General features: G+C 39.7%; 1 protein-coding gene across 1 annotated transcript in view; it reads left to right on the forward strand.

Annotated features, from left to right (window-relative positions):
* IL16 (interleukin 16) overlaps positions 1-18,285 on the forward strand; it is a 32,097-nt gene that overhangs the window by 4,301 nt on the left and 9,511 nt on the right. The window contains exons 2-13 of the mRNA XM_040601514.1: positions 5,700-5,836; positions 6,498-6,630; positions 8,336-8,405; positions 8,864-9,006; positions 11,115-11,225; positions 12,592-12,706; positions 12,917-12,990; positions 13,077-13,290; positions 14,380-14,497; positions 15,679-15,811; positions 16,645-16,732; positions 17,468-17,943. Of these exons, the coding sequence (XP_040457448.1) occupies positions 5,700-5,836; positions 6,498-6,630; positions 8,336-8,405; positions 8,864-9,006; positions 11,115-11,225; positions 12,592-12,706; positions 12,917-12,990; positions 13,077-13,290; positions 14,380-14,497; positions 15,679-15,811; positions 16,645-16,732; positions 17,468-17,943 (1,812 nt within the window). The remainder of the gene's footprint in view (positions 1-5,699; positions 5,837-6,497; positions 6,631-8,335; positions 8,406-8,863; positions 9,007-11,114; positions 11,226-12,591; positions 12,707-12,916; positions 12,991-13,076; positions 13,291-14,379; positions 14,498-15,678; positions 15,812-16,644; positions 16,733-17,467; positions 17,944-18,285) is intronic.

The following is an 18,285-nucleotide window of genomic DNA, read 5'->3' on the forward strand; positions in this document are numbered from 1 at the left end:
TCAACAGAAAGGCAAGTAGAGACGTTCCCACAAGGGCTATCATTTCATGAACTTCCAAGCCATATCTCTCCTTCTGCCCAGCTGATTGTACAGACAGCTGTAGGAGCAAATAATACGTCACCATACATACCTAGGCAAAGAAAAGCTGTATCAAAATCCTACAGCACATCACAGTTTATGGTTTGTGAGATAGCACCTCACAATCTCAGTTTGATCCATTAATCTCTACACTCTCTTCAAAGTATCTCCTTTCATTACATATTCTAAATAACATATATTCCCCCCCTCCCTTCTCTAATGTACTATCAGCAACAATAAAAGTCTTTTAAGTAATTTGTTTTCTACGTGCCAATATTAAGTCATATTGACTATTGCTCATTGCATCAAGAGCACCCAGGACCACGTGGGTGTCACTTGTTCAGCTAGCTCCCAGACCACCTAACTTCCAAGATGAGGTGTGCTTGGTCTGGTATGGACAGAGCTGGAAAGCCAGCTTGTCAGTGTAAAACCAAGCAGATCTTTGCAGTTTGCTTCTCACAAAATAAGCAATTTTCAGGTGGCCTGAAAGAAAAAGAAAACAAAAAAAATGTAAGCAGCGTCTGATTCCTTGCACGCTGATGCTGCAAACCCTGTGGCAGATGGCCTTGCCTGATCCAGTCATTACAAGGTCTGAAACTATGCCAGTTATAGGGAGAATGGACAGGAGTAGCTTCTATCAACTATTCTTCAGAGAACAGCAGTCTGCTGGGTTTGAGAGCTGCTTCAGGAAGCATTCCATTACCTCTTTCCTGCACCACCAACACCGTCGGAAGCACCCAGAGTTACCAGCCAGGGGGGCTGGTAGCAAGGTTAAACATCATCTACAATAAACAATAACAGGGAAGAGCTGACTTTATGCAAACATTGGATCCAATCTGATCTGGCTGCATGGCTTTAGAAACCTCTCTATCCTTGCTTCCTTTGGTCCCTGTCCCTCTGCTTGGAGAGGAAAAAAGCAAAAGGTCATTTTTATTCCCTTGGTCATCACCAGAATACATTAACTCGCCTTTATGCAAACACCAGTTAGTTGGCCCTTTGGTACTATGACAAACGTTATGGCAACAGACTGTAATGTCTCAAACACGAGCCTATGGGCAGAATGGCAAAACAAAGCCAGAAGAGGAGACTGCATCTATTTAGACATTTACGTGTTCTCCTCCCTTTTCCTACTTGTTCTATCTTTCTGTCTTCCCAGCCTTCTTGCTTTTGTGACACCAGGGCCATGTTATCCCCAGAGCAAGTTGGGAAAGAGGTTGTTATTTTAAGATAGTGTGTGCTGCAAAATGCAGGGCAGGGCAAAGGCTCACAGGAAAACATAACAAAGGCTAGATGATGGGTGGAAAGGTCCCTCTGTAACATCTGATGTGCTGAATCGTCTGTCTAGGGCAGAAACTTCATCCAATGCCCTGCTTCTTGCATCATGCAAAGCTTTCTAGCTTCTGCCATTTTATTAACTGCAAAGGGAATATGCTGCTGGGAAAATGAATCACATCTACTATAAATATTTTGAAGAGACCAAGGCATCAGCTAGGGTAAGTTAGAATCGGTGGAGTCACGTCAGTTTATGCCAGAGAGACTCTGGCTCTTTCTCTGTTAGAACCGATGCAGAAAAAAAATGCTTGTTGAAGAAAATCCTCAGAGACTGTATTCTCTTAATCTTCCACTTGGAAATCCCAGCCATTTCACAGTCAGGAGGTCAGAAAAGCTAAATATTTAAATTCATTATTGTACTGCTGTTCATATTTTTTTTCATTTTATTTTTTTGCCTTTTTAAAAAAAAGTAGTCAATCACCTCATTGTCATATGCTTGGTTAACTGAGTCAAAGACCTTACTTGAACTAGCCTTGTATAATACTTTACTTCATTTCAGACAATCCAACTACTGTGTCTTACGTTAAGGGTGCACAAAAGTTTTTCAGTTTTCCACAGATGCCATGGTTACCCTTATTTCTAAACAACATCTGGAATTAGATGTTTTGAGATGGGACTCTGGGCTAGCAATATCTAATAAAAGCATGAAGGAAAATGTAATCTTTTAAATGGCAGACAGAAAAACATCCTCAGAAGCTTTGTATTTTGCATGACAAAAAAGGGGGAGCAGGAGGACAGAGCTGGCCTGGACCTGCAAATTACTTTTCCAGAGCTAAACACATGAAAAATTAATCTACTCTCACCTGTGACAAAAATGCATTCAAGAAGGCTCTTGAACTCCACCTTTATTTTTTATCTCTCAGCCAAACAGATAAATTTTAGACAGTTTTTGCTTATAATGCACTCCCACAGACTTTCTTAATTTTGTTTTCACAGTGATGAGTGGATATTATGATGCAGATACAAGTTTCCCTGGTGTCTTGAAGTGCTTGGTGGCAAAGAGAGATTTTATTCACTGGCAGCAAACATGCATTTTGTTTTAACATATGTTCTGATAATGAGCAGGCAAGGTTGACCTGGAATCCACCTGCCAAACCTGCCAACCTTATTTTAGCTAATTTTCAGCATTCACTACATTCAGAGCTATAAATCACCTTTCAAAATAAGCAGGACAGTTTAAAACCAAGGAGGATACAAAATAAACACTGTATTTATTCTTGGAACCATCAACAGTATTTATATGCATAAAATAATAAGTGAGACAAGAAATAAAAGATACTAAAGAACAAAACCCAAAGCAAATTGACTGCTGGCACATGAATTGGTCAAATATTTATTTTTCTAAAGAACAGCTTTTATGAATTTTCTGTCATGTCGCAATAACTTGGATGTGAATATAGTCTTCTATATCCAGGACCCAAAAAAGTGCAGATGCTGACAACATACAGACATTTTCCACATGTCCCTACAGCCCAATAAAAACTTTTTTTTTTTTTAAGTAATTCACATAAATGAATTGCAGAAACGATTGACACACAGCTTATTTGAAATGTAGCCCAACTTGGTAAGACGACTACAGATTTAAACAAAAATTGTTCTCAAGATTGTTCTGCAGTGCACGATAAATTTAACCTCTACATTCCTTCTGACTAAGTGCATGCAACTTGTTGCTCTTGGAAAGAATATTCGTATCAGTTTTTATTTTGTGTAATTTCACATGTATGTCCCAATACAACCCAGAATTTTCAGCCTGGCATGTGTCCCATTGTATAAAATACAATGTCTTCCCCAAAGAACTTACATGGTGCTGCAATGCAAAACCTCAGAGCCAAACCCACTGCACTCTGCAGTGTTCTGTGAAACTGTTGAGAGCCATATAACTACTGGACAATTAATTACAAGGATTTTTATAAACACCATGAATGCAGCAGCTATGTACTGTGAACTAGTTATAGGAAGGGCATAAGCATGACTATAATCTTAACAGAGATGAGTTGGGGACAGTCTGAAATGGCCCACCATTAAGTTAAAATCAAGAACAAAATGAAGCATGGAGAACAGCTGTGCAAAGTTCTCTGTGTGTGCCTGACCAGTATCTGTGAGAAGAAATATAGATATTTCATGGGAGCAGTACACAAGAGTAAGGACTCATAATGAGATAAATTGGCAAGTCCAAACTTGAATTCTGACTACAGAAAAAAAAAAAAGTTAACGATTCTTTGAAAACACTGACTCTATCATACAATTATTCTTTAACAACAACCTGAATCCACAATCAGCTGTTATCTCAAAATACTTAGCCAACTAGCAGAATAATTTCCTATCTTTAATATCTAGTTTATATTTCTCATGTTTCAGAACAAATACACTACCATACTGGAAATACTGTGAATTTAATGGATGCTTCATGTATGCAGAATCTGGCCCGTAATTCCTTACTGATACTTAAAACAAAGGACCAATGCAAACAAACAGAAAAGGTAGCTCACATTTTTTGCTCCTCAAAATCTGAAAGTTTAAGACATCAGAATTCTAATCTTTATTTTGTTACCATGCCAAAGACTTCAAAGCACTGCCATAAGATAAAAAAAGAACATAACATAGTCCTGGTTTCAAGTATGTATTTCCCAAGATATTTACCTTGGGTGAAAAGTAAATATAGAAGCTCCAAAACTAATATTAGAGTTTGAACAAACGGGTTTAAAATAGAATTCTGTCCATGCTTATACACTTACCCATTACTCACTAGAAGCACTCTTCATGAACAAAAGAATCTTCGTAAAATGCAGACACTCCTCATTAATGGCAGACAATCTGGAATGCAAATAAACCCAGAATTAGCAAGTCAGTCAATACGAGTACAGCTCTTACCCATTACCTACTGAATTCAGCCTGAAGTGAGCCTAGGACTGGTTAAATATTGAAATTAAATATTTCATTTACTCACAGCCTTAGATTTACTCTGGCAGGTTTCAGAATGGGAGCCAGGATTCAACAGCCAGCCTGGAAGATAATGACTTTTATTGACATTGCTGTAAATTTGAAGTTTGCGTTTTCTGTCAGTCAGGTATGATGTGATCCCTATTGATTTGTGGTGAAAGGGCATAATGATTGTAACCCTCAGGGCTAGATGAACTCTGCTTAGGGCAGAAATGAAGCCCTACGGATTGTAAAGAAGGTGGTTACACAGCTTTCCTTGTGCTGTCAGAGAACTACAGACTGCTGGCAATAGTTCATGCCACTCTGACCAGGGGACCCAGAAGCAATGCAGACAGTTGACCACTGCTATATTTTGTGGCCTGTCCTAACATATGAAATTTGCCTCTCCTTCAGAAATCTATACCTCAGTCATACAAATCTCTTGGGAACAAGCCTGGATCCAGGATACACTGAGAGCCCTCTTCACTTTGTGGAGTATGGAGAGGCTGGCGAGGGCAGAGGAGGTGGGTTCAGTTGGGAGCAGAATGAGTGAATATTTGAATCAGGAGATTTACTAAGCAAATAGAAAATAAATTATGTGCTAACTTTCCAGCTTTCCTTGTCTCTTTAGAACATTGAAGTGTCCACATGTTTGTGCTACAGGAGTGTATTTCCTAGACAAATGTGCTGTCCTTCACATGCTTAGTCAATCCATTCTTTGCTTTGCTTACTCATATGACTTAAGAAACTATTTCTCTTTCTGTATGGCCATATGTTAATGATTCATAACTGTGTCAAAAATGTGCTTACAATTAGTCCTCCAGATGCAACACGCAGACTACAGCAACCTCAACCAGTCTGGGGTGGACAAAGAATCCTCCACTGTTGCAGTCCTCTCTGCTTCCCCGCCCCTACTTAACAAGTCAGCAGCAGGGGTGGAGCTTCTAGTGTTTTTATACACTTATTTTCCATTCAGATCTCTTCTGTTTTCCAGAGTATTTCCTTTTCTGACATATGTTTATTTTCCTCCCTGTCTTTTCTTATAGTAGCTCGCATAGGCAAAATTTATCCAGTTACTATGAAAAGTCTGTTATCTGTTCTCTTCCTCTCTATGCAAAAGGACACTATTCTAATATCTCTTGTAGCCAGAAGCCACTGAAGTCCTAAGGAAAACAACTTTTTTTAAACATTGACTCTATAATACAATTATTCTTTCACAAGTGCACACTGTTAAAGACCTGTTCCTGTTCTACTTGGAGGCAATCTAAGATCATTTTCTGTATTTCTTAAAAAGGCTCAGGATGAATGGAAGTAACTTTTAATGTCTTTGTTACATTTTCTTTCATGCAACCTTTCATCTTCTGAATCAGGACAGCTGCATATGCAGGCTGTGTACAACCACAGGGAACAGCAGCTCAGGAATCAAACTCTCCAGGAGTCCGAAAAGTGCATCTCTCTGGAAAGGGTTCACGGGCAGCCACGTGCCTGCCGGAGGCACAGCAAACAGGTACAATGCATATGGAGTCCACAAGCTTATTAGGGAGCCATTTGTCTGCACGGATTTTGCATGACCTGCTTTCTGTGACAAGCTATGCCTAGAAGCTCATTTTCAGAGAAAGGCAACTATGTTTGGAAATCATTTCTTACAATGTTTCCAGTTGGAGAGACAAGTCAAGATTCTAGAAAAATAAAACTGTAACCATTCAGGAATCTAACGCTTCTCAATTACACTAAGAAATAAAACCTGGAAGATGAAAGATTGTACATAACATCAAGTTTCCAGTGTTTTCCTAGTTGCTCTATTGAAGGGCAATGTAGGATGTCACCAGCCTAGCAAGACCACTGGAAAGCAATGTCAGCCAAAGTTCCTGGAAAGGAGTAAAGCGTATAGTCTCTGATCAGTTTGCATATGCAAGATGGTGAGAGGGGAGAAATATTTTGCCTGGATGTAAGACATATGTGGACAAGCAGCCGCTGATCATCAGGACTGAGCGGAAGAGAGCAGCAACGGGGAAAAATCTTAGCAGGCGGCAGGCTTTTTCAAAAGCAAAGGGAGGGTTGCAGCAGACTTCTCAGTTAGTAAGATGTATAGCACAATGGTGCCATATTGTTCTTTGTAAAATGCTATGTGAGCATGTTCCTTTTTTTTTTTTTTTTTTTTTTTAAAGGGATAGTTGTCTAAACCCAAGGGACGAACTGTTAACGCTAAGTGGACAATCACTTAAAAATCTGTCCAGCAAGGAGGCTGAATCTCTCATTCACCCAACAACACGGCTGGTGAACATCATGATGGCTAGCAAAGTAAGCATGAAACTTGTGGTCCCCTCCCACAGCTGTGGGGTGATTTGGCATTTACTTGAGAGAGAAGAGGAATTTGTGTATCAGACATTTAAAGATCATGGTTTTGCTCTTCCTGACAAAACCCCAGACCTCTTGTGGTCAGACTCTGGTGACTTTCAGCATAGCTTTTCCCCAGATAAATAGAGGCTATGGGAAGGCCAAGGCCCTGGGAAATTTTAGCAAGGGCTGTACAACCCTTTCTTTTATACACACATAGCATGCCAATGTTAATTTTCCATTTGGAAGTTGAGCAAAGGCAGAGGTGGATTTAAGGGAAGACCCATGAATCCAGAAGCCAGAGAGCAGGCTCTGTACTGAAGTTGTTTCATGGATCTAGGATCTATAGCTAAAAAAGTCCCATGGTCAATGTTAATGGAGTTTGCTACAGAAAGAGAGAAACAGGAGGCAGCATTAACAGGTCAGCAACCCCAGATTATCACCAAATCTTTCAGTGGAAACCCCTTTTGATCTTCCTTTTCACAGAGTCCATTTCATTGGATTAGACACACTTAATTTCAGGCTTCTTGTCCTCTCATCTCCACCAAAACTAGATGACACCAAAGGCTTTTCACTTGCAAATTCTGGAGGAAACTTGAAGATGAGGGCTGGACAGTTAGTCCCCTACCACACATTTACCACTCTGAAGACAATACTGCTCAGCCAGAGATTTGTTGCAGGCTTCAGACCTTGATATTAATGGAAAAAAGCACTTTCTGCTCATTATCTCCACATGGGTCATACAGAAAGCTCTGCTATAATCCTAGACTGAGAAAACACCCTTGGCTGGAGCGGCTATCAAGTCCGAATGTACTTCTTTCTAGGACAGCAGTGAACTGTCTCACCCAGATGTCTGCTGGATTATGCCAAAATTTTTGTTTACTTTCTCTCCTTTGAATGCCTAAGTGTCCAGAGATGAACTACATAACATTTTTGCAGCATAGTACCACTCAAGAGGCAGCCAGGTGAACTGTGCATTTAAACATAAGCCTACACCAAATTAATTAAGGGTTAATAGCAAAGGCTTTTCAAGCTAGCTAGCTTTGTAAGGGGAACCCTCCAAAATACTTTTCAAAATGTTTTTTTAAGGATCTTCTCTGCATTTCTTATTCTGAAGTGTTGCTTAGGGCCATGGGACTGGAAAGCCCTAGTATGATTTTGCTACTTGGCAATGCTTCCACCTGCTGTCGAAGAGGAAAATTATCATTCATTAATTCTTGTATCCCCAAATAGCACTACTAAAGTCAGGCTTCTGGAAAAAAGTGTTTGTCTTGGTTGGCTCCAGACAGATTAGAACATACAGAACCTGCTCTGATGCTGCTCTTGTGGCCTTCCTAGTCCCTGCAGAATATTGCTGAGCATAATTCTTACATACATATATATATATATAAGCCTGTCTGAACCCACTGGGGGTGTGCAATTAATTTCCCATCCATTTTGATTAAAGACCAGAATCTATTTCTATGTTATTACCTTGGCAAGTTATAACCATTTTTATACCAAAGTTTTGAGCTGCATCCTTTATTATCCTATTTACTTTAAATTAATTTTGCTCCATATTTTTTGATTCAGGTTGAAATTTGTGCAAACCAAAATAGGAGAAATTTTGGTTTTAAGCTTAGGTCACTTTTGAAAATTTCTTGCATTGCAATAGTCTTTTTCTTTTTAGGAAAGGCCAATCCAAAACGGTTTTCTGCACAGTAAAGCTGTATGTCAACGGACTCGCAGTAACTCAACCAGTAAGTTGCAAAGAAGTACTTTTTTCTTTTGTAATGCTCAGGGAGTGCACAGCACAGCACATCATCATGCGATGATACTGCACTGTTGAAAGAAACTGCAGCTGTTGTCCCAAGTTAGTCTGGGATCCTGAGCTAAGAATTTCTGATGCATAAAAGCATCAGCTTTTATATTCACAATACCCTACAGTCAGATGTTTTGTGCATAAGCATTCAATTTTACGTTTTTTTTAAAGTGTATTCTAAGTAGGCCAATGCTCTTTTGGGAAAGAAAGTTTGCTTTTTACTATATTTAACACTGACGGGTATCCCCAAAGTGAGGACTGAAAAGATCACTCCCTCCACAGAGAGATTTACAGCAGGAAAAAGAAATTTCTAAGTAACATTTACCTGATAAAACGAATGTGCAGAAACGTTCAACACTTGAGAAATAACCCAGCCTCCGTCCCCACAACTGACAGGTGTCAACCCGTACTGGATCGGGGAGATGGACTGCGCTGCGCCGGGGAGAGCCGTGCCCTTCAGAGACCGCCAGCCCCACACGCTCCACACCAGCCGCAAATCTCTTTCCCAGCAGCTGGACTGCTCCGGAGGGAAAGCCCCAGTAAGTGCTACGGGAACTCATCTGAAAAACAGACAAAACTGTCCCCAGTAAGAATCTCTCAATGACCCTGGCAGTCACTTTCCCGCCAACAGCTACCTTTCCTTGCAGGCCCTGCCAGGGAAGGCGACACTGCCTCCTCGAGCTGGCGGGCGGGAAAAGCTCTGTGCCAGCAACACCCCATTTCTTCAGCAGCTTCTCCCTCCCATTGCCCCAGCAGTTTTTATGGTGTGCGGAAATCCTGCTGTGTGCTTCGCACCTCCTCAGAGCTCACCGTTGGGGAGGCTCTTCCCGGGCATCTCTTGCCGCTGGCCCTGGAGACACTCTGTAGACATGGCTGATAAAACCCCGGCCTGAGCTCTGGGCCCCACTGCCGTGAGCCTCCCAAGTCACCTCCGCTGGCTCAGCCATGGCCACAGGCAGGTCTGGACTCACCTCAGGGCTGGTAGTGGCTGCCCCTGGCTGCACGAGGCATCCCGCTTTCTGCCCCACAGTGAAGCAGACATATTTAAAGAACTCATTAGTGTAGGCTAGAGACTGATGCCCTCTTACTTTCCAGATGGATGCCAGCAATTCACCAGTGGCTGGGGGCGTGGAGGCTGGGCAGGGTGGAGAAGGTGTGGGTGTTTATGGCTGAAAGTCCCGTGGCTGAAGCCTGCAGCGAGGAGATGAGGTGAAGCTCCTCACACTCAGCTGCCACTCCTTGCCCTGCCTGAGGGACTCACTGCTTCTCCCCTGCCTTTTCCCGGCCAGCCCCTCACATCAGGGCACCACAGCCCAACCTAGGGCTGTAACAGGGTGTGGAGGTGGCAAACTGCAGCACAAACCCCACCAAACAACACCAGTGCAGACAGACCGACCCTCGGGGATTTGCTGGGCTGCCTCCTGCTTGAAGGTCCTGCATGGCAGACGCTGCCTGTTGGTAGAGGATCTTCAGTGGCATCTTGGGTTTGGGTATAATCACCCGCCACACGTAGAAATACAACATACACCCTCTCACACAGAAGCAAAAGAAACCTGAAAGCTTCCAATTTCAGATTCAGAAGCAACGGAATGAGCAATCACCCTCATCTGGCAGAGGTATACTTTTTGGAGAGGAGGCTTTTGGTATGGCACAGACGTTTCCCTCTTAATCATGTTCCCAGTCCCATGTTGAAAAGTAATCTTGTTTTCATGTCAAACCTGAGACTTATTTTCTTGCACATACAGAAGCTGAAATTTTGGCTGATGTTTCACATGCTTCAACACCTGTTGGTTTCACTTTGCTGCATTAAAAAAAAATGCGTTGAACTCTCTTGGGCTTGTAATGAGTGCAATTAACTCTGGCCCTGGTGAACCTCATGCATAGTTAGCTTTAGGTAATGACTTTTGCTAGTGCTTAAATTAGTTTGTAATACCCAATTCTGTGTTCAGGTAGGAGGCTTTTATTAAATATTTAATTAAAGGTTCATTAAAATTAGTCCAATCTCAGGGACTGGAGTTAAGAAATCCACTGTCTGTGGAACGGAGAGAGGAAGAGCACTGAGAAATTGCTTACCTTGGTTATGAAGCAAAAGGGATGTGCTTCATGTCTCTCAGCTGTAGAAAGAAGCCTATGATGTGGCTTAAGAGAGGCAGCACAGGGTAGTTCACAGTCTGAAGAACATTTTTGAGCACTAATTCATATTTTGGGGGAAATGCTGAAAACAGGTTCTATTTGTCACAATATTACTTAGTCACAAGGTGAAGGAAGGAGTTAGAATTTCTTTGTTCCTTAGTTCAGTTCTTAGAGGCAAATATGATATTTGTTTAGGAACCCTAATGGCCACAAATGGGATTTTGGCATGGAGAATCAAGTGAGAGCAGAAATATATCTACACCATGGCACTACTTCAAGGGCCAACATTCTAGTTCAGTTTTAGTTTAGTCACTGTGGGACAATTTCAGTGAGCAGTGATTGTCTGAATAACAAGTGGCTTCTGAAAATTAGAGAGAATTGATTTTTTCAAAAAAACAACTTTAGTACCATCAGTCATAAGGAAGAAAATTTGAAATAAACAAGTTGTCTTAATGTATGTCCAAGAATTTCTGGTCCTGCATTAAAATGTTATATATTTTTTTAATGTTCACAGGCAATTTCAAGGCCATCTAGATCACTAAGTACAGCACAACTAGTGCACACATCCTGTGGCTCACAGGCTTCAGTCATCTCAAACATCGTATTAATGAAAGGACAAGGGAAGGTAAGATTGCCTCTGTTGATTTACCAGAGAGTTTTACTTCATTTCACAAACACAATCTGTAAAGTGCAGAGATGTGACTTCAGGTATTAAGGTTGCTACTTCTGGGTTGCCAATTCACATCCAGGCTTTGCCAGAAGTGATTAGTTTTTGCTCACTTGCTTCTTAACCTTCTGAAGTATCTTTGCTGAAGCAGTCTTCAGGTTCTAAAAACACAACCACATCAAGCTAGCAACACCAACACTGACATTCATTGCTACCCTTCTGGGCAGCCGGAGATAGGCTAGAAATCATAGACTGCGTATCATCCGTAAGTTGCACTAGCACAGTGACCTTAGAGCTTCCTTCAAGTCAGTTTTGAACATAAAAACAGTTTTGTTAGGAAGGAAAATGAAAGCTATCAGGAACACACAAGACCTCAATAAAAACCAAACATTTGCAAAATCCACAGCAAAGTCTGGAGAAAGACAGAAGATAGTCATATCTACAAAAGTAATGTCACTGAAGATGCTTAAAAAGAGAATACAGAAACTATGAATTTAAACACATAGCTTTTGAACTTGATGAATAAGGTTCTGAATTTGTTTGTTAATAACCTTCTCAGTTAAAATATTTAATATTTCATTTATAACTATTTAACCTGTGAGATGACTCTCAGATATAATTCCATGAAGTATGACCATTGCCATCATTTACAAAATAATGATTTGTTGTCTATATTTTGGGAGCCTACGAGGATGCCATCAGCACAGTAATTTCACTTTTCATTTGAGGGATGTTACATGGCTTGAGAGCTGAAATTCAGTCTTGTAACATCTTTCTAAGTGCAGCAGGTGATGTTTGACTTTACAAAAGGCGAGGATGGGCAAAGAATAAGTAGATGAGAAGTTATCTACCTATGAAGGTCTACTGGTGGTGTTTAAACTTACAACACACATTAACTCTGTTTGGTAGAGGGTGACAGAAAGCTATCTCCATGAGACCTCTGTCTGTGCGTCTGAAATTAGTAGTACTATCAAGATCTTATATGGTGTTTTTTATCAAACTCATATATGGGAAAAGAAGTTAAGGAGAACATCATCTAAATTTATCTTTCAAGGTTGCTTATTGATTCAAGAACAGACACAAAAAGAATAATTTAGACACCTTCCTATGTGTTTATAATAGTGAATGAAATGATTGCAAAAACCAAAAAGCAAATCATGAGGTTATTCTGCTGAAATTTTCATTTACTTTTGCTACTGGCACATGGCTGACTTTTTTCATGGATTATACTACTCTGTTGACTACACTGTCCAGAAGAAACTGTACATGAACCATTATGAGACCTGAACATGGGCTGTCACACCGTTTTTCTTCCATAAATTAGGGTTTGGGCTTCAGTATTGTTGGAGGGAAAGACAGCATTTATGGACCTATAGGCATCTATGTCAAAACCATCTTTCCTGGTGGAGCTGCTGCTGCTGACGGAAGGCTACAAGAAGGTGGGAAATCCCCCTCTCTCCCTTTTCTCATTTCCAAAGAATGATACCTGAAGGCAGATTAAAGTGAAAGTGAAATGAACCATAACTGACTTTTACAACTGCATCCATTACTGCATTTGCAAGAGTCCTTTTGAGTACGTGTATGTATCATATAACTTACTGCATGATATAGTAATAGTAATGTAGTACAATTTTTCTCTTTGAAAACAGGTGATGAAATCCTGGAACTGAATGGAGAATCCATGCACGGATTAACACATTACGATGCTTTACAAAAATTCAAGGTTACGTACTCTCCTTTACACACAACATGCATGTGAACTCAGCCCATTCAATCATTCATTTATTCCTTTTCTTTTCTTTTTAACAGGCCAAAAAGGGTCTTCTGACACTTACAGTCAGGACAAGCTTCAGCACGCCTCATTCTGCTTCCAGCTGTCTGTCACCCCACTTGTGTCAGTCACTGAACTCTAGTCCATGCATAACTAAAGAAAACAGCTCTTTCAGTTCAGAAAGTGCAACATTCTCATTAAATGCTACAAAGCCCAATGACAGGGTCATAATGGAAGTTACCCTAAACAAAGGTAAATGCTAAAATTAACTGAGCACTGGGAAACAAATCACTGATTGACAAAACACTGTTCATTTGCTCTCTGAATGTCTTTCCTCACTAACCTGATTCTTTTCCTGAACTCAGTTTTTTTAATACACAAAATCAGATCTTGGTGCCTGTCAGTGCTAACAACTACCTATCAACAGCAGGATTTTGAGGGCCATCTGTCCTCAAGAGCCAATCGTTCATTTTCACTCAAGCATTACATTCATATCCTCCATGTGAAAAAGTAAACCTCTTGGCAACAACTACCAATTATTAAGCAGATTATGCAATTCTTACCCATAATTATGCAGGCAGTTAATTCTTGAAAAGCTTAAACCCAAATAAAATACATATTTATACCCTGTGCTTCTTTCACCTCCAACTGTCATCATCTTCTATTTATAAACAACCACTTGCAGAATGAAATAAACTTTAAAATATGGCAATATCAAAACAACAAACAAAGCAAAGTCTCGATGAGGTAACAGTATGACTTACCAAACACACAGTATGGGATCTGACATCAGAGTGATTGTCCAGAGCAAAAAAGGGTAAACTCACAAAGATCTTAAACTGTAATATATAAAACAGAAAGGGGATTAACATGATATAGCAAACAATAGCCACACATCCTTAATTTTTGTTTGGTTCCCCACTCCCCCACTTAATTTTTGTTCTTCTTTTCTTTCTTTTTTTTTTTTTTTATTCTGTCTCCTTGTAAAGTCATTTGAATTCTTCTGTAATGACAGATAAGTTTGCAAAATAAACCTGCATTGCATTGTGTCTCTGACACACCAGTAGTGAATTGTAAACCAGATCTGGGAACCCCAGAGGCAATATTCATGTGCACTCACTTTAATCGTGCGGTGGGGGAGAAATAGAAAGAAAAAAAAGAAAAACCAAACCAGTAGGAACTGCAGCTAATATTGAATACGAAGTGCTTGTGAACACAAGACTGGTTCTGGTTTGTATAGAAAAAAAAATAATAAATCGAAGACAGTTTTTAAAAAGGTCTCTCCAATGGTTTCTTTTGACAATTTCTTATGTCTTTTTTTATTACTATTAATTCTTTCAGAGCCAGGTGTTGGCCTTGGAATCGGGTTATGTAGCATCCCTTACTTCCAGTGTATTTCAGGGATATTTATTCACACACTCTCGCCAGGCTCAGTGGCACATATGGATGGGAGACTCAGGTAGGATGAGAAAGTGTCTTATGTCACAAGCTTTTCATTGTTCCATTTTATAGGTTTATTTTTGACCTTTTTGGGTAGGAAATCATAGTGCCTTTGGGAGTTTTGGATTTAAAGCATATGCACTATTTGAGGGTATGAGCATGTGTATTTAGGGTATGTGGGATTTTCAGATATACAGCAACCTGGTGAAATTATTGTCTCTTGTCCAGGCTGGACTAGTTTTGAAGTTCTTAGACAAGCTTATAGTATTCTTCCTGGAGAAGATTTACAGATGAGAAAGTATCTGGAAAAACCCAAACATATGGCATAATCTGGCTCGTTTGAACCCTAGCTTTTCCTGATACAATCTCCTCTAATTCTATCCCTTCTTGCCCAATAGAAATACATATTTACTGAAATAAGCTTTAGCGGCAGTGTAGAAATTCACCTTGTAAGATTTATGACCAATTAGTAGTGTTGAACATATTTAGAATTTAACAGAATACAGGATTTTCAATGAAGTCTTTTTGATTTTACTTTAGGTCCTCTGTAACGCTCCTCTCTACATGCCTAAGACTTTAGCTGAAAGAACTGTGGTCTTAAACTATTTAAAAAACTGTATTATACGAATCAGTGCCTTCAGTCAGTCTCTTAAAGTATGTGAGTATTTGCAGTAGAACAGAGAAAGACAGTATGAGTTTCCATGTGGGCCAAATTTGGACTTCAACTAAAAAGATTCAGTCTAGCAGGATTACTATAGTTTGTCATCAGAATTTTTCTATTAACAAGTTAGTCACATGTAGCAGAAACATAATGTCCTTTCTGAACTTAAATAACACTAGCAGACCATAAAGATGTGAAAAGTGAAGGGTTAACTTGAAAGGAAGGAAAGATGTAGGTGGAAGCAGCAGCTGAGCTGCATACAACAGAAAGATCAGAGCCACAAAGTGTGCATAGCTGAACATTAAGAAAACTCAAAGGTTGCATGCAACAAGGCAGTTAGATCAAAAAACCCCTTGATGTCCAACTTGTTCCCATTCCATTTTCTGTAACAGGAACAGAGACATAGCCACATAATCTGTGATCAAATTAGAGATCAGCCACGTGAATCTGCTTTTTGTATATTTTCACATGGGTGAGACAAGGTTGGGAGAAAATCTGTTTTGTTTACATCCTCACTTTTTTTTTTAATATCTCTGTAGGTGTGGAGATGAAATTATTGAAATTAATGAAGCTTCAGTACAAAATACAACTCTTAATGAAGTTTATGCTGTGCTAAGCCATTGCGATCCTGGTGCAGTGCAGATTATTATTAGCAGACACCCTGAACCGCAGGTAGTACACTTTGTATTCTTTCTGACTTTCAATAAAGCACATATTGAGAACTATGTCTAAGTGAGGAAACAGGTGCTAACTTAAAACAGGTGAGAAAATGTTGATAACAAAGGTGCTGATCTCTTTATAAGCATTGCTGCACACAAATGTGAGACATGCACTATCTTAAATATAATCATGTAAGATTTGCAGATCAGTCTTGCATGAGTTTCTGTGCTGTGAGCAAGGAAACCACAGAAATAAACCAAAAAATATTTCTAATGCAAGAAAAAAATCCCAATAATAAGAAAATAATTTGAAAGAGGGAACATACCCCTGCAAAAAGAAAGAAATGTTTATACACCCATCTTTCAGTAATTAAAATGTAGGTCTTGCCCAGCCGCTATTTATAATTAAATTAATGTTAAAGTAAAGCATATTATTCTTGCAAGGTTTTTCTACAAAACACTTAACACCAAATACCATATACATGATTATCAAGTTTAAATTGTTGTATAAATTATAATGAAAGTCTGATATTAAATTATCTCATACTGGTAAATCCAGAACTCCACTTCTAGTGAAATATGCAAAAGAATATTTATCTTTGAAAGATCCCATTTAATCTAAACAACCAATATAAACAGCATATCCATTGATGTACTTCACCTTATACTGGAACATATACAAATATTATGGTGTGCACTTAGCTTTAAAATTAACTGATATGTGATATAACTAGGTATATTCATTTCCATTAGAGGACTGAAATCTTTGTGGAAGGAAAAATTTTTAAATGTTACTCATCACTCCACAGCAATCTCATGACAGTATAATGCCATGGTATTTCATAGGTGTCTGAGCAACAACTAAAAGAAGCTGTTGCACAAGCTGTAGAAAACAACAGATTTGGAAAGGAGAGACACCAATGGACTACTGAAGGTAAAGGAATAAGTGCATTCACTGAGACATGGTAATTTTGACTTGAAGATCTATAGAATCAGTACATGCTTTATTAAAATCCTTGGTAACAGTTAAGTAACCCAAGGCAGAAAGAAAGAGGAGAAAGCCTTACAGGACAATGCTCCTAATGTGCCTCCTAAGATACATTATCAGAGGGATGAGAAAAGACAGCATCTGTCTGATCACCAGAAAAATTTTTCTGCAAGCTTCCTCTCAGTGTTGCTTACCCTTTTCAATTCATAACCCCTGCTTAAAGCTTTTCACAGCTGTCAGTAGGTGACGGGACTATGACACAATGTACGTGATGTCCTGGGGACCGCTTGTTGATCTCCTCATAAAGAAGATCATATGCAGTCATGCTTAGAGCTATTTGCCCAGTTTAGATATGACACCCTTCCACAGTAACATATTGCAATGATACGCCCTTTAAGTGTCCTCATTTCTTCTAAAGAACCAAAGGTAATGGAATCACCATCAACAAAACTGTACTGCTGAGAGTATATAGATAGATAGATAGGTATAGGGAAAATGTAACATCATTTTGCTGTCCAAGAATGTAACTGTTGACTTTTTGATCAACAAGCCTTTAGCGCATAAATTATATCTTTGCATCAACTGATGATGGCATTTAGCTGCAAATTTAATCACCTGATTCTCAGAAGCCAGCCCTTTGAATATATCTGAACAGACATTTTGAACATGTTCCTGACACAGGTGTTAGAAAACTGGAAACCAGTTGGCATGGAAGACACCCGTGTGAAAAACATATTGAAAGGAATGCTGCTCATTGCAACCGCAGGACACAGAAGCTAATGACCCGCTCCATCAGTGACAGCAGCTACAACCCTAGGTCCTCATGTAGTAACGGTGCTGCATACCAACTGACTGACTTGAAAGCAAGAGTACATAGCATTGATGTACCAATTACCAGACAACCTGGCCTGCTGTACTCATTGTCTGGTAATAATTCAGAGAGAAATTCCCCTCCTACTTGTAGCGAGGGAGGTCGATCCTTGCAAAACACTAAGAAATCATCAGAGATCCTCGTTAGGAAACCTAAATCATCAAAGCCCAAACCTCCACCAAGGAAATATTTTAAACAGGACTGCACATGTAATGACCAGTGTAACACAGACAGAAAAGGAAAGCTTGTATCGGAAGTGGCTGTATCACCTTCTGCAAGTGTTCAGGTAAAGCAAAATTTGCAAAATTTGTCTTGTGTTTGCCTATTGGTGAGGCAGGGGAAGGAGGAAGGCAAAGTGACTTAGTATGATGTCAGGAAGAAGGGCAGGCATGAAAGAAAAAGTGTGTATAGAAGGACTGGGGGAGAGGGATGAGGCTTTTCTGTTTTGAAAATAGCACGATGTTCAAACTAAGGTCAGAAGGCAGAGAAGCATCTGAAGGAAATTTTCTTCCATACCAGGAATCTGAGTTAAAACCTCAGTGAGAACAGCAGCAAGAATGAATTTGAGTCCCTCACTGTCCTTGCTCATGAACACGTGCCACTGGTGGTATCGAGCACTTTCTGGTTC

This window comes from Falco naumanni, chromosome 7 (genome assembly GCF_017639655.2).
Source record: "Falco naumanni isolate bFalNau1 chromosome 7, bFalNau1.pat, whole genome shotgun sequence".
Classification (NCBI taxonomy): domain Eukaryota; kingdom Metazoa; phylum Chordata; class Aves; order Falconiformes; family Falconidae; genus Falco; species Falco naumanni.